General features: G+C 35.2%; 1 protein-coding gene across 8 annotated transcripts in view; it reads left to right on the top strand.

The window, feature by feature from the left end:
* FRYL (FRY like transcription coactivator) overlaps positions 1-21284 on the top strand; it is a 182491-nt gene that overhangs the window by 8617 nt on the left and 152590 nt on the right. For all 8 annotated transcript variants that reach the window (XM_072620713.1, XM_072620714.1, XM_072620712.1 and 5 more), the window contains exons 2-4: positions 10497-10696; positions 18069-18122; positions 20743-20882. In XM_072620713.1, the coding sequence (XP_072476814.1) occupies positions 10497-10696; positions 18069-18122; positions 20743-20882 (394 nt within the window). The remainder of the gene's footprint in view (positions 1-10496; positions 10697-18068; positions 18123-20742; positions 20883-21284) is intronic.

Here is a 21284-nt window from a genome sequence, read left to right as displayed (position 1 = left end):
AACTCAGATAAGAATATCTAAAAGAATCTTTCATTTATTTGAAAGATTTTTGTACACCTACCATAAAACATTAACTTTTCACATATCTATGGCATAGTTTTAGACATGAAAAGTCAGTAATATTTTCTCTGAGTCTCTTTAGGCTGCTGAAGTAGTCTTAGTTACTTTTAGTCCGATGAAGCTCATTATACATACTGATGTGTAATGTATAATTCTTTTAACTGCTTTTTATAAATTTAATGGGGTCATTTAAAAAACAACAGTAACAGGTGATAAATATCAAGAAATCTGGCTCTCCCTCTTTTTGTAAGGTGGGGGTGTAGGAACAAAAGTTATATAGATAATCCTTGACAAAGTTGAAAGAGGATTCCCTCTTACTTTTTCTTCCTGATAAGGGACTTTCCAAGCTATGCACTTACTAGATTCACTTCAATAGCCCAGGACTAGGGCTGTAGTAAGGGACAGTGTGATGTATAGGTACAAGAAATTTTAAATTGTTCAGGAAGGAGAGAGGGACCTCTTGCCAGTGTACCACCTCGGGAATTGTTCAGAACTCCTAGGCATCACTTCTCTATTATTTTATCTCCCCTAGAGATCTGTTCAACTTCCCTCTCCTCCATCACTATCTGTTTTTCTGAATTCTCTGGCCTACTTCAGAAGAAATTGTAGGTTCATGCAGAGAACTTTTGAATTTTCTTTGGGAATTTTTTTTAATACGTAGTAAGGTTAATAATGAGTAGCCATAATGATGATAGGAATGCATATTTATATGACATTTAACAGTTCATAAAACTCTTTCTTAAACCTCTCAGCTCACTTTAACAAACTGTCAGTAGCCTGCGTCAGCTGAGGAAGCCATCATCCTTCCATTCAGTCCCCAGGTTCACGATCTGTTGACCCATCTACTCTTTCTTCTCCCTAACCATGAATATCGAATCAGTTGCTAAATCTTGTATCTTTATATCTATGTTGCCTTTCATGTCTCCTATGTGTAAAATGCTCTTTCGTCATTATCTCTTGGAGAATCACTAACTCTCTTCAAGGCTAAGCTTATTTCCTCTTTTTCAAGTGGTGTTTCCTGATTCTCCAAGTTGTTGGTGACCTCTTCCCTTGAGTTACTTTATATTTATTCATTCATCCCTTCATTCAGTATATATCTTGATTTTGTTTTCTTGTAAACTTGGTCTCCAACCCCCTCCCTATAAACTCTTGGAGGGTAAGGACTGTCTTCATTTTGAATTTTGTGTTCTCTGAACCTAGCAAGGTGCTTCTCTACCCAGAAGATGCTTAATAAATGAGTGATGATACTGTAGCTAGAGGTAGATTTCTCCTCGGCATATATGTGTTGTAAGTGCCTGGTCTTCTCACCCCTAGGTCAGCTGCTCAGTATAACCCGCTGCCTATCATGTAACAGGGGAAAAATGGATAGAGAGTAAGAAGACTTTTGTTATTCTCCACCCTTTGCTACTCCCATTCTCCTTTTCCTCTAGACCTAATAGGGAAATTTTAAAAATCCTGCTTATACACACTGCATCATCTGCATACAAAATAATGGACTTATCTGTTTGCGTTCCCTTCCAGGTTTAAATCATATGACCTTAGTGCCTAGTTTTTATAAACAGAGAACTTGAGATTCATCTATAGTTTAGAGGAAAACCAGATTCAGGCTTTCTTAGGCATTTCATCCCTAGCTGAAGTGAAGGATAGATAGGGACTTCAGAATGGTAAAAAGAATGTGTCTTTTTTGTTAGAAATAAGTACTTGATGAATGCACTCAGGGATCAAAGGATTAAAATACTGATATAATATTGGTAGAATGTTTTAATATTTTACATAACACTATAGTTTTCAATGTGTTTTCACATATTTATCTCATTCTATTTTCACAATGGTACTGTCAGGTAGACAGAACAGAAATTTATATCTTCATTTACTTAGGAGTAGGAAATGTGACTTCATTGGTATGGGGAACTTCTAGGTAAGGAAACTTCCTCTACCAAAATAGGATAGCAAATAATAGTTTTGGAGGATTGCCCAGGGCACTAAAAGGCTAAGTTGATTTGCCTATGGTTGCAGTTAGTTGATGCAGTGGAGAGGGTGAGCCTAGCCTGGAGTCAGGAAGAACTGAGTTCAAATCCAGCCTCAGACACTTACTGGCTGTGAGACCCTATTTGCCTTAGTTTCCCCATCTGTAAAATGAGCTGGAGAAGGAAATGACAAAGCACTCCAGCATCTTTGCCAAGAAAATCCCCAGTGGGGTCACGAAGGGTCCAATGTTACTGAATCAACTAAACAGCCACTTCAACAACAATGACCAGTTATCATCAGAGATAGCATCCCGAATTGTAAGGCGATACACCATGCTGCTTCTTCCCTTATTTATGAATGAGAAAACGAGGACTCAGAGAACTGAATTTGGTTCCATTGTTACTACTTTGCGAAACCTTATGACCCCTAGTCTAGTATTCTTACATTGTACCATACTCTCTCTGATATTAAAAAAAAATGTTACTGGAAGAGATTTGTTCAATATTAATGATTGATTAGATGTAGAGAATAAGGAATGGGACATAGTATAAGTTCATCCTAAGATTTTAATTTTGGCATTTGATAAGAGAGGAAATTAGTTAAAGAATTAAGGTGGCAGTAAGTCGTAACATTTGAGAGGTGAGAGAAAAGACATAAGCCAGATGGTTGGTATCTACATCTACGGAAAACCGTTAGTCAGAATCTTAGCTTAGGGTCCATGGTTAGGTTTCAGTCAGTCTGTGAACTTGGATGGAAAAAAAACCCCACATCTTCATTTTCACTGAAATTAAGCATTTCTTTCAGTTATTTAAAAAGTATCTTGAAAAGAGGCCCATATAAACATTACCAGATTTTAAAAGGGGTCTGTGGTTAAAAAAAAAAAAAAAAAAAGGAACCCTTACATTACGGGAATTTAGCTCTTGAACATTTCTATTTTATAATATTTGGTACCTATGTGGGAAATTTTGTTTGAAGCCTGGAACCTTCCTTTTACAGTTAGGATTTTAACAATGTGTGGTCCAAGGATTCTAGACTGTACTTCCTAGAGAATACAACCACCCCTCCTACTTCTTCCCTAGAAAAAAATTACTGGAAACTGTATTGTTGTGAATTGAGTGATAGCTCTTCTGAAAAAAAGTTAGAGAACCAGATAGAACCAAAAATAAAGGAATCATCTAGGATCCCTACCTAAAGCCCTCAATTTGAATCTCTTAGGTGATAAAAATAAAGATTAGTTTATAAAATCAGACTAGAAAAGATGGTGAGAAAATAATTCCCCATAAAACTACCAAGGCTTAGAGTGTATAATGCTGATTTAAAATATAAATGCATGTAATTCCAGAAGGTAGAGTAAGGTAATGGCTACCTGCTGTCATAGGCCATTTATCTATTAACTACAAAAAAATGGATTTTTTTCCTCTCTCTTTAATTGCCATTTCCCCAGTTATTTCTGTCATTAGCAAAAATTTCAGACATCACATCTCTGTTGAGGACAGTTCTGTGACTAGTGGTTATGTGTATAAAGGACTGAATGAATAGGTAGAAAGACACAAATGGGAACACGTTTAGGCAAATGCTTCATCTGAGGTTCTGGAGAGTGCTAAAGGGAACAAGATCAATGGTTAAATAGTAGAAGAGGAAGAGTAATTACCCAGGCAATCTAGTTTGATGATTTAATTAGACTTTAAAAAATGATTGTTCTTTTGCCACTTTCAAAAATATGTAATTTTTCTGCTGGTGAACCTCTAGTAGAAAAAGTTGGCAAAATACCAAAAGATGTCATAGGACTTCCACATTTAGAAACTGTTTGAATGGGAATAATTGGCTGTAGGACAAATACATCATTTAAGAACAGCTTTCCAAAGGACAAACAAGAAGCTTAATTTTACTATCTATTAAAATTCAGTCTGGCCAATTCTTTTGTGGTGTAGCCCCATATTCTTCTGAAAGCAGTATTCTTGTTTCTGGAACATGGGTGAATTACCACAATATATTTAAGTGGAAATTTTTGAATAGGTGATTATATGGACAATGAAGCTGGAGTTTCCATGAGCAGAGTTAATTTCTAGAAGGAAGGATTACTGACTAATTTTTGTAAGTTAGGTAAATATTTCAATACTATATTCTTATCTGTATCTTAAACGAGGGTTAATGAAGTAAACTTTATTACAAAATACTGTTACCTGAGTAAATTATTCTTTAGAGTTTATCTATTAAGGAATTATTATTCAGAGCTTCATCTTACTCATTTCAAATATATGAGACATTACTAGCTCTAAAAATCTCTCATTTTACTATTCCCTAGACACCTTATTAATTTTTTATACTTTTATTCATATTGAATAATTTTATCTTAATATTCTATAGCAAGTACTTATTAATAAGTCAGTATATTAATTTTCTGTGACTTGTAAATTATGACAAAAATAATAAAGTCCTGATTTAGGAATGATTTTTAGACTTGCCATATATTCACAAGAATGATTTCCTTTATGGTGTCACGAGCAACATGGATATGTTTTGCTCCCTTATAACAGACAGGGACCCTTTTCTTTTCTCTCTGATGTTTGCTGTTCTTTTCGGAGAGACTTCCTTTTTTAGGTTCTCTCTTGTCATATGTCATTTAATTTCTGTTTAGCACACAGTTGTCTTGACAGACTATATTAAATACAGCATGTTCAGTGGAAGGTATCTTAGAAATTATCTAGATCAACTCTTTTCCTTTTACGGGTAAATGAGTTAGCTAGGGTAGCACAGGTAGGTAGTAGCAGAGCTGAGACTGCAGCTGAAGGCCCCTCAACTGTGAGTCTCTTGTCCTTTTAACTGCACTGCACTACCTCTGACTCTCGGGGTTTTTATGATACAGAAGTAGCAAAATTAATTTTCACCTTTCCATTTTAAAAACTTAAGATGTTTAATGAGTCTGAATTGGTCTACTAGCTCAGTCATCAGGGTTTTCATTGATTCATAGTATTTTGCTGATTTTTGATAGAGATTTATACTTCTTGTTGTTTGACCTTGGACAAGTCACTTAGCTTAGTTTCCTCAGCTTTATAATGATATTAATAACCCTTTCCAAAGCTGTTGTGTAGACTCCTTACAGGTAGGCAGCTAGGAGACACTGTAGAAGAGAGAAAGAGAGAGAGAGAGAGAGAGAGAGAGAGAGAGAGAGAGAGAGAGAAGTGAGGTGAGGTGAGGTTTCACTTTGGCCAGAGGAGACCCTGGGCAGCTGCTAAGGAGCCTCCCTGGCTTTGTTCTCTCTCTGGTAACTATGTATGTGTGGTCTGGCAGTTGGATCTGTCTGTTGATCTGTGGTGTATGTACTGCTTATGGTCAGACAGGTGGAAGCCCTGTCTGTTGAGCTCTCTGAAGTTCAGGGTGCTGACTTTTTCCCCCTCAACTAAGTGAATGATATATGTTCTTTATTGAAGTGATTGTTGACCCCTCAGAAGTTGCCTTTTCTTTTAGAAAAGCAGACCTAAGAACCAATACAGCAGGCCCTCCTGTGTATGTCACAGTCCTTGTTGATACAAAGACTCATCTTGGTGAGTTCAAATCTGGCCTCAGACATTTACTAGCTGTGTGACCCTGGACAGGTCCCTTAATCCTGTTTGCCTCAGTTTCCTCATCTGTAAAATGAGCTGGAAAAGGAAATGACAAATCTCCCCAGTATTCAAGAAAACCCCAAATGGGCTCACAAAAGAGTCGGATGACTGAATAATAAAACTTTTTGTGAGGAAAGTATTGTTAACATTAACTTGCAATATAAGTTGAGTTGTGACATTATTATTAAAAATGAGAAGAAAGATTAGAGGGGTCTCTGTGGCAGCTATCACGATATCTTCTTTGCATCAATTGGAGGATAGTTTTAGGTACTGAGCAGTACTATTATTTGGGTACTCCTTTAAATGCAGAGAATTAGATAATTCTCTAAACCAAATGTAGAAGAGTAATACCATCAGAATATCTGTACTGTATTTGTATCACTAGAGGAAGTGTCTTCTGACAACTGTGAAATATATATAACTTCACCAAGTAACTCAGCAAAGCTATTCTACTTTAGTAGAATTGGTTATAGATTTAGAGGTGGAAGAAATTTTAGACAATATCTAGTCTAATACCCTCATTTTATCATTGAGAAAATTCAGGACCAGAGAGGGTAAAATGGCTTGATTAAGGCATCAAAGAGAAAATAGGCAGAGCAAGAATTTAAACCTCCAGATTCACTGTTGTCCACTGTAGTAGAGTCAAGGATGTCACTACCAGGACAATTCTAACGAGATTATTAAAGTTTAAATTATTAAACTGAACTAAGCTATTAAAATTATATTCATTATATTGAAGCTTTTTATAGTTGTTACTCTCTGATTCCCTCCACCCACTGTAATATTTTAGCATCGTAATGGTTTCTGGGTTATGATTGACTAATAGATAAATATTTACACATCATGCATTTTGAATAGAAATAGAATTTAGAAACATTTGGTCAAAATATTCTTTAAGCATAGTCATTCACTGTTTTTCTTGCAAAGACAAATGATTCAAAAATGCTTTTGTTGTCCAAAAAACATACAAAAGTTGGATTTCTTAAAATTTTAATTACTTTGTTACTCTAAATTAGGGATGATCAATTTTAGGAATAATTGTGTTCTCAATTTCAAGGACTACTGTACTTTAAGATAAGGATAGTAAAATTCAGTTCCTCTGAAAGAATAATTTCAGTGGAGTAGCAAAATTGTGTGTGTGTGTGTGTGTGTGTGTAAAATGACTTATTCCGACTCTGAGTAAGGACTCTTATCTTCAGACTCTTAATGTCTTTTCTACTCCACTCTTGCTTCTCTTCATGTTGTTTTATGATTTCCTGAAAATATTTAGTTAAATAGCATATCATGCAAAAAAACATTTCCTAGCAAATAGAAACAATTCTATTTTTATAAATACTTCCTGCTATACAAGAGGGACATTTGCTCACAGATTTCCCACATTGAAGTAGTACACAGTGTTAGATCATGAAACTGAATATAACCAGGGCATTGTTTAAAATGAATAATGTGCAATGTGACCAAGGAAACTGTGATTTTTTTGTTTTTAATGGCGATGGTTTTTGTTACATAGTTGTAATTTAAAATTTGTTGTATCTCTTGGGGTTTGCAAAAGTAATATTTGTTTTACATTTTGATGTTTAAGAGTTTTTAATTTTTAAAGTATATTGTGATATTTGTAAGTACAAAAATGTCCATTGATTTAATTTGATCAGTTAAGGATAGAATGAGTGACTTGTTAGTTAAAATAGTAATTTTCCCTTACACAAGTATCTCTATCTTTATTTCTGTTTATTGTCTGGCTTTCTGTGCTTTTTCTTCAAATTTAGTACTTGAATGGCCATTTGGTGACGGCCTTTTCCAATTACAAATTGAATTGTCAGCTTATCAAAGACTGTTTTTGGTGACAAATTTAATTTGAAATTGAGATTTCAATTAGGGGCAAGAAGAAAAAGGGCCCTATCCTGGCCTTTTTCTTTTCTTTGGACTTTTAATCTATTTTTATGGATTTTATGTTGTCTCTTTGCAAATGACTCTTCAGATTGATATATCAGTTTCCACCCTTAGCCCAGATATTTAGTCCTGTATTCCTAGTTGACCTTCGGACATCTTCAGTATATTTCACTGTCTTTTTTTTTCTTTTTAAAAATTTTTATTTTTAGTTTCACATTTTCTCCATCCCTTTCACTGGCTTTTCAAAATCAACATGTCCAAATTTCAGTTCATCTTTCCTATCAAGCTTGCTCCTCTCCCTAAATTCTCAATTTCCGTTGATGGCATCACTACCCATTCTCATTCAGATTAGTAGCCTCAAAGTAATCTTTGACTCTTTTCCCCTCACATCTCAATAATTGCTAAGTCTACCTCTGCATTGATGTTCAAGTTTATTCTTACCTTTCCACTGCCACCAAAGACATGATGGTTCAGGGCTTCTCTTTTTCTGTAGCATATTATATGAGTATTTTCTTTGTCCTTCTTATCTGTAGTCTTTCCCCATTTTAATCCAACCGTTATGTTGTTGCCCAAGTAATCTTTTTTCATTCACCACTAGTATCGTGTGATTTCTCATCTCAAAAAATATAGTGGATTATAAAATCCTTTTGAGTTGGTAGGGTCATTAGAAGTAATTTACTCCAATCCCCTATATTTACAGATGAGGAGAAAGAAACTCAGAAAGGTTAAGCAACTTTCCTGTAATCACCCCAGGCAAATGGAACAGCAAATAAGAATTCCCATTCAAGTCTGAACAATGACATCCTAAGGAAGATGTCTTGACTTGCATGTGAGTTAGATCTAAATGAGGCAGAGCTGTATGAAATCTTCAGCTTTACTGTCTTCAGAGTCATGAAGGTCAAGTCCTATTATTTTACATCTAGTACTCTGTCTCCTGCTCCATAAACTTCAGTTGCTCCCTACTGCTTAAAGTCAAAAGTAGAAACCCTTGTCCTGACATTCCTGTCTGCCCTTTGCCTTGCCTCATGCGATGCTAGGCTCTGTTGTGCATTCTGTGTTCCGACTCCTGGAGCTGCTCACCTTCCCTCTTCTACACTTGCCCTCTCATCTCTTTGATGCCTTTATTCAAGGTTAAACCTGGATTCCTGTTGAAAGTTCTACATTCCAGAACATCGATCTTCTCCTTCTTTCTTGACCCCATCACATTCTTTCTCCCTGTCCTGCTCAGTCTCAACTGGGGTGAAAATTGCACTTCAGATATGTCATAGCAGTTGCTTCGCTTCTTTTTTTTTTTTTTTTAACTTATAGCGCCATCATATCCCCAAACTTATTTTATCTTTATCAACTGCTGCCAGCTCTCTAGGGCTGCCTATTGAAATGTTAAACACTCACGATTGTGCAGCACCTAACATATTGTCAGTTGTAAAAACAATCACCATCCTCACGTCTTTCAATTTTTCTAGGGTTTTTCCATAAATCCCTACATAATAATACAGGACAATGTATGTACCATATTGGGATGGGGGACATTTGTTATGAAAGAATTTGGGCATTTTACTTAGGATGAGATGTTTGTTATGCCTACTTTAGTTTCTTATTGGTTTGGCTGCTAAGGGCATTACATTTGCCTCTTCTTATCTATGTAGCTCCCCATTCCCTTCCTCCCCTCCGGAGCAGCTTGAGGCTTTAGGAATTGCCCTAGGCTTGACCTTGCAGTGGCATAACTGCTACATTACCCACATTTTTTCCTGCAAGTCTTTCTTGTACTTGAGCTTTGCTTCTACCCATGCCCTATGGTACCAACACAAAGAGGAAGGACACAGATTCTTAGGACAACTAGACAACAAAGAAACTGTAAAAGTTCAAGGTTCCCAGACTATCAGTTGCCTTGATTTCTCCCCACAAACTCCAAAAGAGCACGTTTCAGGTACCTGGCATAGTGTCTTGTTTTGTAGCTTATATTTAACCAATGTTTAATTAAGTGAATTCTTTCATTCCTGCATTCTGTTAGGGCAAATTCCATTTCAGTATTCCCTATTAATAAAATTTTTTACTGATTCACCTTTGCTTCCTCTTTATTGAATCTTGGATTTTACCTCATGCATCAAGTCGACAAACATGACAAAAGAGAATAGTCAGTGTTGGAAGGACAACAGGGAGGCAGCACTGCTATACACTGCTGGTGGAGCTGAGGATTAATCCAATTATTCTAGAAAGCAACAAAAAATTATGCTTAAAAAGTGAAAAAATGTTCATACCCCTTTACCTAGCGATCTCATTGTTAGACATACACCATGAGGATATCAGAGATTTTTAAAAAAGTAATTGTACTCATGTGATTACAGAAGCACTTTTTGCATTAGCAAAAAACTGGAAACAGAATAGATACTCATTATTTGAGGAATGACAAGAAAAATTGTGGTACATGAATAATGGAATATTATACTACTGTGAGAAATATTGACTATGCAGAATTCATGGAAGCATGGGAAAACTTATACGAACAGATACAAGTCCAGGTAAGCAAAACCAGGAAAACACGATGCAAGAGCAGCGAAATAAGGGGAAAGAACAGCCCCAAATCTCTACCAAACTGAGATAAGATTTAACCTCATCTCTTCATGTTATCCTGTTGAAAATTTTTTAATGTCTCCTTGTTGACGTAACAAGTTTTAGGAGATTAAAAATATTGAGGAAGCTAAAAAATTATGACAGTAATTCTTTATAGGTTTGTTAAGTGTCAAAAACATTTTTTTTGAAACCTACTCTGTAACTTTTATGGAATTTATATATTGTGTTTGGTTCTAATTCTGAGTGATATTACATCAGAATTATCAACTGGTGTGATTGAGGATTTTGATAATTTAAGAGGATTATTAAATTACTTTTCATTCTCTCTCTCTCTCCCTCCCCCCTCCTTTGTGCTCTCCCTCCCCCCGTCTCTCTTTTGTCTCCCATCCTTTTCTCTCACAGCCTCAGCGCCAGCCAGCAGTGTAAATAAATTTCGAGCTTCACCCAGCTTCCATTCCACTGTGGATAAAAAGAATATCGTCATGTCCAGCATTACTATTGACCCAGATATCAAACCTGGGGAATATGTCATCAAGAGTCTCTTTGCAGAATTTGCTGTTCAAGCTGAAAAGAAAATTGAAGTTGTAATGGCTGAGCCCTTGGTGAGTGCAGTGGGTATTGGCATATTAAATATTTTTAGTGCCTTTATAATAACAATGGTTGCATATGTAGTTTCATTGAAAAAAGAAGCACTATGATCTGGGATGATTATAAGGGGTATGGCTTCCTAGATACTTTGGAAAATAACTTACTAATTATCTGTGCTGTTTTAATAGATTATTAATGTCTGTTATAGAAGCTTTTTGTTCTTTTAGTCTTTACAGTATCTGGTTAATTGAGATTCTACTTTAGTTGTTAATTTTCAAAATGTAATTCTGCACATTTAAGAAAACTTTATTACACTGTTGGAATTAACATCCTTAACAGATAAAAACACTGACAGGCACTTTGTAGAAGGAAGTGCAAACATGTATAAACCAAACTGGAATAATTGCCATTTCCTGTACGCAATATCTTAATTTCTGTCTCTTCACCTTTGCATAGGTGGTCCCCCATTTAGAGAGTATATTCTTTTCTTCCCTGGAATGTAATTTCCTTAAGGACAGGCAATATTTTGTTTTTGTCTTTGGTTCCCTACTTCTTAGTGCAATATTTTGTACATAGTAGATACTGAGTAAATGCTCGATGAATTTTATTGAAGTACACTTATAAGCAATTACAAAAATAACAATAGAAATCCAAATAATATTAATAAAACACCAAGCTCTCTTATTCTATGTGAGTGCTGTAGAAAAACTGACAATTACTCATCAAACAAGAAGAAAACGATCAATTTGTATTCTCAGAACATGTGATAAGGGTAAAAACTTTACAGAAATATTTCTGTAGCCTGTAAATAGGCTTGCATTTTATTTATTTTTGATAAATTTTTTAACATTTTTATTTAAAATTTTATTTAAAGTTTTGAGTTCCATATTCTATTCCCTCCACCCTCCCTAACATGGTAAGCAATCAGATATAGGTTATGCATGTGTAATTATGAAAAACATTTCCATATTAGTAATTTTATACAAGAAGACTCTTGTGTGTGTGTGTTCGTCCTTCATTACCAAAGACGACCATGCCATCAGAGAAATGATGACATGACTTGCACTTGACTGTTTTGAGTGAGGGAGGGCTGTGCAGGTCACCAGCCTTACTTCTCCTCCAGAGCCATCTGAATCCAGACACCTGGTATTCCTCACGATGACTGGAGATGACCCAGGATGAGGCAATTGGGGTTAAGTGACTTGCCCAAGGTCACACAGCTAGTGAGTGTCAGTTGTCTGAGGTGAGATTTGAACTCAGATCCTCCTGACTCATGCATTGGTGCTGTATCCACCATACCACCTAGCTGCCCCACAAGAAGACTCTAATAAGAAAATGAAAGAAAGTGAAAAATAGCATAGTTCAGGCTATATTCATTCAAAATCAGTTCTTTCTCTGGAGGCAAATAATATGCTTCATCATTAGTCCTTGGGGATTGTCTGGGATCATTGTATTGCTGATGATAGCTGAATCTTTCACAGTTCTTCATCAAACATCGTTGTTACTGTGTGCAATGTTCTCCTGGTTCTGTTCACTTCACTATGCATTAGTTCATGTAAGTTTTTCCAGTAGACTTGAATTTTAGAGAACAGTAGTAAACCATGATATTGGATATGTGCCATTGGGTTTATTAATTGACCTACGAAATGGCTTAAGATCCAAGAGTGAAATCAAAAGACTTCTATGGATGACATCCATGTGAATTCAGTATGTCACTACAGAAACATTAAAGAAAGGCTAAGTTACACATCTTTTTTACAAAAATGGAGAGGTATATGACTGCAATATAAAACCTGTCATCCCTACTCTAAATAAGATAAAGATTATCCTTAAAAGTGTGAAGACAATTATTTAGACTCATCACATAAGAAAATCTGAAAACTCTGCCACATATGCATAGCATTTCAAGTTGCAGAAATTTAGTATCCAATGCCAGAATTGTACTCTAGAGGTTTAATATCTATCCCTCACAAACAAGCAGAAGATAAATAGCTTTATTATAATACAGACCTCCAAAGGACCCTTGAATTAAAAAAAGAAACACTCCTGGAAACAGCATTATTACAGACAAAACTATTATACCAATATAACACTGATCCATAAAAATTTAAGAATGATTTTTAAATAGATTTCATCCTATTTATAATCTTCATATAGCCATTATGCTATATGAAGTGAAAAGCTTTTAAAATGTTGATAGCCTAGTAAGGCAAATTAGTACCATGTGGGCATGCATATATCTTTCCTGACGTTGTGTATACAACTGAAATTGTTTCACAGATGCCTTCAATGAGCTCATATCTCACACTTTTGTTCAGTTACAGAAAGCAGTTATCTATCTAAGCAAGAGCATATAATTATTCTTGTAAAAGAATAGTTCTAACCCAGCAATAGCACTTGTAGGACTATATCCGCAAGAGATCATAAAAATGGGAAAAGATCCCACATGTACAAAAATATTTATAGCAGCACTCTTTGTGGTGGCCAAAAACTGGAAATTAGGGGGATGCCCATCATTTGGGGAATGGCTGAACAACTTGTAGTATATGAATGTAATGGAATACTATTTTGCTATAAGAAATGACGAACAGGAAGACTTCAGAGAGGCCTGGAAGGACTTACATGAACTGATGCTGAGTGAAAAGAGCAGAACCAGGAGACCTTTGTGCACAGCAACAACCACAGTGTGTGAGGAATTTTTCTGGTAGACTTAGCCCTTCACAGCAATGCAAGGAAAAATTCCCAATGGACTCTTGAGGCAAAATGCCTTGCACAATCAGAGAAAGAACTATGGAATTTGGTTGCAGATTGTAGCAGATCGTAGCAGATCACTTTCTTTTGTATTGCGTTTTGGTTTGTTTTATGATTTCTCCCATTCATTTTAATTTTTCTATGCAGCATGACTAAGGAGAAAATGTATTTGATAGGAATGTATGTGTAGAACCTATATAAAATTGTATGCCATCTCAGTGAGGGAGGGGGAAAAAAATCTTAAATTATATGGAAGTGATTGTAGAACACTGAAAACAAATAAAATAAAAATGAGAAAATAAGAAAAAGAGCAGTTCTAGAACAGCAGCTTGGCCCAGCACTGTTTCTACTTGTAATCCATCCCAAAAGAAGAAAAAAGAGATACTGCTACTATTACTATTACTACTGTTAGTACTACTAATAACTCCAGCACGTTGTCTGAGCCATTGGGTGAAGGCATGGGGACACTTGGGAAGGAGGAGAATGCTAGCCAGAGTGATGTATGACAAGGATTGGCCTGTAAAGGCCTGTCAGGAATCCTGGGAATACCACTGATCAAGTTAGCAGCATGGTGAGTGGGATGCAGTTGCTCCTAAGAGTCAGAGAGTTAGATATTTCATTATATGCTTTCTTTGCTGATTCTCTTTGTAGCTGTTGTAATGATCAGCTAGACATGGAGGAGAGCAGAGGAAGTGGAGCTCCTTCATGTTCTGGTACTCCAAGAAATAGGACAGACTAGTCAGAAGTGTGAATACCCTGACTGCATTGACCGCACGAGCAAGCAAACCACAAATATACATGGAATGGGCTGATGCAATGAATACTTGACTTGTATGCTGGTATTATATCATAACAAAACTGGAAATAAGGGCTTCATGCTGGTGTTACTAGTGGTACCCAGATTATATAATAATGCAGTGATGAGTACAGGTTATTTATAAGAAATAATTTCATCCATGAGTCTGGAAAAATCAGAGAAATTGAGGAATTATTAAATTCTGAGTAAGGAAAAATGGAAAAACCTGAGATTTTTAGGCAATTTTAGAAACTAAGATTATTAAAAATTTTCACTGAATTTTAAATAGGCAAAGGGACTGGGGGATCTGAGACTGTGATTTCGTTGTTGTTAGAAACTCTTGGATAAGCAGACTCCTACTAATGCAGGTTAACACTTTCTTTTCAATATCAGGTCAGAGTAAATATTTGATTCCAGGTCTTCTTGACTCTAAGGTCAGCTTTCTAGCCATGAAAACATATTACCTCTCACGTAACTTTAGAAATTCTACCTAAAAATGAATCAGATGGAAAAACCAACAAACAAACTGATGCCTCAAATTATTTTTAGAAAAAGAATGGGTTTACTTGTCAACTAGTAATTCAAAAAGCTCTTTGTGACTTCCACAGCATGAATCCAGCAATCAGACCAACTATTCCAAAACATTTTAATTCAGAAAAGCTGACTTTGCTGTAACCATCATGAAAGAATTCATTCTCTCACAATATTTGATGGAAGCTATAAAAAACATTTTAGGAATTGCAAGCAACAATCTATGCTATGGCTATTGCCATGTTTAAGAATAATAGGTGGAGCAGTAGATAGATAGTGCAGTGCATAGAGCATGTCTCTGGAGTCAGGAGGACCTGATTTCAAATCCAGGGTCAGACGCTTGACACTTACTAGCTATGTAATCACTTAACCTCGGTTGTCTCACAAAAAAGAGAGAGAGAAAGAGAGAGAGAGAGAGAGAGAGAATAATGGGCAACGCCTCTACCCCCAAAGAGATTTAAAAGCAAGAAGAAGAAAAGGATCCATTGTGTAAAATATTTAAAGAAGTTCTTTTTATTGTAACAAAGAATTGAAAACAAAAGAGGTGCAGCTAAATTGGGGAATGTCTGAACAAATTATATTATATGAATTTAATGGTATATTAGTGTACCATAAAAACTTAGAAACCAGGAAGGAATGGTATGAACTGATGTAGGTTTAAATAAGCAGAACCAGAAGAATAATTTACATCATCATAATAGCATTATAAAGAAAAACAGTTTAAAACAAGTGATGGAGCATGCTTCTTACTTCCTGAGTAAAAGGAGTGATGGTTGCAAGGCTTAGAGTGTTTGGACAAGGCAAATATATGCATTTATTTTGATTGATTCTGTGTGTGTGTGTGTGTGTGTGTGTGTGTGTGTATGTGTATGGAATATGCCCTTCTATTTCTTGATGGAGGTAAGAAAGAAAGTAGTGATAGTGTTGTCAAAAACAAAAGAAGAAAAGAAAGAAAAGAGGGACACTAAAAACACATAAATAGTATACAGAAGAAAGGAGATGAAAGTTCAAAAGGAAACAGAGCAGGATAGCTGTGAAAGTAGCATGGCAGTCAAGTTATATACTTCTTTTAAAAAAGTTATGTGTAATAGAGATTTGCTGTTTCATGTACTATCTCCTTTTTCTGTTCTACTTTATATATAGAAATTAAAATTTTTTTGTGTTCATAAAAATCAGAATAAATAAAAGAAAATAATGATAGTAGGAATGGTGGAGTTATTATTCAATACTCCTGAAGACAGACATCAAATATCATCATGGCAGAAGTGACTTGAAAGAACCATTGAAAGTTTAAGAAAACTTTGGAAGATTACCACAATATTTCACTAGTACATATGATAGAAAATATGAGCATAATACGTCTTTTTCAAGTAAAGGTGACAAAAGAAACACAAAATGGAATTCACAAAACTAAAAAATATCAAGAATTCTAGACTTCCTTAACTAGGAAATTATAGGAACAGTCAAACAGTTAAGTCAGTATCATGAATCAAAGGTGCACACTGAAGAAAATCAGCAATTCTATATCAATCGCAGAGTCTTGTGATGACAGGAAATTAGAGCAGAGAGAACCCCCAGAAAAGCAGACTATGAAATATTTTGGTTATCTGTATGGTCACAAGTAGTCCAAAACAATGAAAATAAAAGTTGAATTAATTGAGAAACAGAAAGCTTTCATGAAGATAATATAATGAGGACATCAAGGAACTTAAATACACTCTACCTTTTTGACCTTAGTGGAAAGGGACAGGTCAACATAATTTCTAAATTTTTTAATCCAAACATTTGAGAGTAGCACATGAATTGCTAATAAGGTTCTAATCTACTAATAAACTCTCTTGAACATAAGCCTGATCCATATTTAATAAACATTTTTTGACTGACTGGTACATGAATATAATGGAATATTACTGTGGAAATGACTTCTAGTTTAGATGGCAACCTGAATGATTATAAAGGAACTCTACTCTCCCACCTATATTGTATCAGTGACTCGGGAAGCCCAAGGAAGGACAGAAGCCCAATACGTCACCTTCACTCAGAATGGCCAGCTTTAGAGTTCCAACCTGGGTCAATGGACATCTGAGCACAGGCATACCAAGAGAGGTAGAAGTCAGTAATAGTAGTCCTGGAAATTAGGTCATTTTCCAACAGGGACTGACCAACTCCATCAAGACCCTGGGAAGTGGTGGAAGAGTTGGTCCAGAATCCCAAAACGACAGCTGAGACTAAGGATAAGAGTGGAAACAGAAGAGAACACACTGAATACTATGAGAAAAATAATGTGAAGAGATGCCCAAGAAGTAAACTTAGAAGAGCACAATTTCATAAGGATTATGAGAGTACCTGGAAGAAATTATTTAAGTGATTTTAAAATGACATAAAGTCTCTGGAAGAAAAAAGTTTGAAGGAGAATGAATATCTTAGAATGAACAATGAGTTATTAGTATTCATATAAGAAAAAGTTAATATAATAAAATCCATGGAAAGACTTAAATGAATTGATGTTCCATCTGATAAGCATATTTGATAAAATACTAGCCATACTTACTGCAACAGTATAGATGTAAACAGCAGTAAGTGGCGTACTGTGAAGTGGTGATGACCAAGCTTAGCCCAAGAGATGAGAGAGGGAAAGGCAGCCTCCTCCCGCTTCTATGCGTATCTTGGGGATTATAGATAGAAATTGGACCGTACAGGTTATTTGCAGACTTAAGCACACTGCGTTCTTATTTGCTGTCTTGGTTAGTTTTGCTTCTTGGCTGGATGGTTCTCTGGGAGATACGAGAGAGGAAAACATTAGGTGATCGAAAAAGACAGTATGTCAATTTAGCTTAGTATATACATAATGATAGAGATGGTATGATTTCAGTTTGTGGTATAGGGAACTCCCAGGATTCTTCATTATTGTAGTCCTTCCCTCTTTTGGGTACATTTTCACTATGTGGTAAAATTTCCTCAATTGCTGTATTTCCTTTGGACATCTCTGGTTTCAAACTTGCTTGTTTGTTGTTACTAAATTGTTGTTTAGTACTCCATATTCAGACCTATTTGCTGACCGTTTTGCTTTTTTTAAGTTGATAATTCCTTTTTACATGTAATATTTGTATTTGTGGCTTCAGAACTTCTATCATAGTAGTCTGTTTAGTTTGGGAGGATTCTGTTTGCTCTGCCTATCATACTAATGTATCTGAAGACAGCCTTTTGGAATGTAATAAAGAATAAATCATAGTTGCCCATATCATGAAATTATCATTTAGTTTGGCATTATATATTTTTTACTAAAAAAAAATTTTCTTACATTTTAGGAAAAATTATTGTCCAGATCGCTTCAGAGGGGCGAAGATCTTCAGTTTGACCAGGTAAATTGATTTTTTTTAGGCATGACAGTTTTCCCAAGGATAGAATATCTAATTACCTAATGTAATTAAATTTAACTTTAGCAAATTCCTCCTGTTATCTTAGTTTGAAAGGTGCATTAATTCCTAAAGTGTTCTCATATACTGTACACCATGAGGTTTCATTCTAGATGGCTCAGTTTTTAGCAGTAACTAGCATATCCTCTACTTGAGCTGTATGTTGATTTCAGTTGAAATGGATTCTGCAGTTCCTGTTTAGAATAACTGGGAGGTTGTTACATTGTGTTTAGTATGCCTTTTAGACTTTTTATTTTTCAAATAGTATAAATTTAATTCTCAGTTTCTTCTTATGTAAACTTTCAATACCTTTAGTCTTACCTTTAAAAATTTATCTTATTTTTTCCCATTTTTCTTAGTACTAAGTAATCAGAACAGCTCATCAGCCCTCCCGTAATGATAGTCACTGCTGTACTTCTGTCAAGTTTTCTTTATACCTCCTTTCCCTTAATATCAAAAATTTATTGAATTTTTTAATACACATGACTTCCCCCAATGAGCATCGCTACATAGTTTTGTAAGCAATTTTCTAGTTATTTTCTTATCTTGTTTTTTTATGTCTGTTTTTGATTTTGTATTTATTGTTTACAATGCTTTAACAATATTAGTTTAACATTCTCCTTCTATTCATTATGCTTGAGATACCTCTACTTACCATCACTGTAAATTTAGGAAATGCAAGTTAAAGTCAGTGTTTTTTTAAGCAAAACTGTAGTTAGGGATAGGCCAAGCTAATATAATAAAAATGACAGTGTTGCCTAAATTAATTACTTTTTTAAAATACCATAACAATCAAATTACCAAAAATTATTTCGTAGAGCTAGAAAAAATAACAAAATTCATCTGGAAAAACAGAAAAGTCAATATCAAAGGAATCAGTGATGTGTAGGAAGATAATCTAGCAGTATCAGATTTCAAACACTATTACAAAGTGGTAATCATGAAAACAGTCTGGTACTGGCTAAGAAAAAGACTGGTTAAATAGATTAGGTACACACTACATAGTAGTAAATGACTATAATAATTTTAATATTTAATAAACTCAAAGATCCAAGCTATGGGGACAAGAATTCATTATCTGACAAAAATTGCTGGAAAAACTGGAAAGAGGTTTGACAGAAAGTAGGTATAGACCAACATCTCACACCTTATACCAAGCTAAGGTCAAAATGGACACATCATGAAGACATGAAGGGTGATAGGCATAGGTAAATTAGAGGAGCATGGAAATTTACCTGTCAGATTTAGGAATAAGGGAAGAATTTATGACCAAACGTGATAGAGACGATCACAGGAAGTAAAGTGGACAATTTTGATTCCATTAAATTAAAAAAAAAATTGCAGAAACAAAACCAATGCAGCCAAGATTAGAAGGAAAATGGAAAACTGGGGGAAATAGTTGTACAGCAGATTTTTCTGATGGAGACCTCATTTCTCAAATACTTTGGAAACTGAGCCAAATTTATAAGAATAAGAGCCATTCCCTAATTGATATGATGAAAGAATATGAATAGGTAGTTTTCAGAAGAAGAAATTAAAGTTATCAATAGTCACATTTTTAAAATGCTCTAAATCACTATTGATTAGATAAATACAAATTAAAACAACTCTGAAGTACCACCTCACACCAATCAGATTGACTAAGATGAAAAGGAAAATGACAAATGTTGGAAGGGGTGTGGGAAAATTGGGACACTAAAGCACTGTTGGTGGAGTTGTGAACCGATCCGGCAATTCTGGATTGAAATTTGGAATTATGCCTAAGGGACTTATAAAACTATACCCTTTGATCCTGCAATACTAGGTCTGTATCCCAAAGAGATAAAAAACAAGAAGGAAAAAGACCTACTTGTATGAAAATATTTATAGCAGCACTTTTAATGGTGGCAAAAAAATTGGAAATTGAAGGGATTCTCATCAGTTGGGGAATGGCTAAACAAGTTGTGATATTTCTGATGGAATGCTCTTGTGCTATAAGAAATATCCAGCAAGGTGGTTTTAAGAAAACTGGGGAAGACTTATGAACTGATACAGGGTGAAGTGAGCAGAATCAGGAGAACATTGTACACAGTAACAGCAGTATCATATGATGATCAGCTGTGAGTGACTTTGGCTGTTCTGATCAGTGCAGTGATCTAAGACAATTCCAAAAAACTGATGATGAAAAATGTTTTCCAGTTCCAGAGAGAGAACTGATGGAGTATGAGTGCAGATGGAAGAATAATTTACTTTATTTTTCTTGCTTTTTTTCCTATGGCTTGGCTAATTTGGAAATATGTTTTGCATGAAATTAACATACATAGTTAATATTTTTTCTTGCCTTGTCAGTAGGTGGGGTAGGGGCAGACAGGAGAGAGAGAATTTGGAATTTTAAAAAAAATTTTTAAAAAGATTTTAAACATAATTAGCAAATTTATCTTTGAAAAATAAAAAAGGTATAGCAGTTTGATAGCTGTGTGAGAATGAACTAGAGAAGAGAGACTGGAGGCAGGGAATTTAATAAGCCCAAATAGAACTTTTAATATTGTATTTTGTAATATTAATAGTAAATATCTCATCTTTCCAGTTGATAAGCTCTATGAGCTCAGTAGCAGAGCACTGTCTCCCATCCTTACTTCGCACCTTGTTTGACTGGTATAGACGCCAAAATGGAACTGAAGATGAATCATATGAATATAGACCACGATCTAGCACAAAATCGAAAGGGTAAAGGTTTTTTTTGTTTGTTTGGGGGGGGGGGGGGTTATGTCTACCAAATCCATGCTATTATTTTTAAGAACAGTTTGTTTTGATAGTAAGCCATCCATAAATGATATGAGTTGAGAAGGCTCTTGAATTTTTTTTATAATCACAAAGTCAGTTGACTGTTTTAGCACTTTGAGAGATCTTGGTGCCTAAATTCAGAAATACCAAGTGACACCTGGAAATCTAAACCAAGGTATTGGAGAGATAACCCATTCAAAGGGACATGATAGAACTTTCCTACTGCATCACTCCAGGTTCTGCTGCAGATTAAGGTGGAACAGGTGGGGAATATTCAGGAATTATTTATGGTGGTATTCCATTAAACTTTCCAAACTCAGTGGCATGACTCTGACCTGATCTGCT

This window comes from Notamacropus eugenii, chromosome 6 (assembly GCF_028372415.1).
Source record: "Notamacropus eugenii isolate mMacEug1 chromosome 6, mMacEug1.pri_v2, whole genome shotgun sequence".
Lineage (NCBI taxonomy): Eukaryota > Metazoa > Chordata > Mammalia > Diprotodontia > Macropodidae > Notamacropus > Notamacropus eugenii.
The sequence above is the reverse complement of the archived record's forward strand: the minus strand, read 5'-3'. Positions and strand labels throughout refer to the sequence as shown.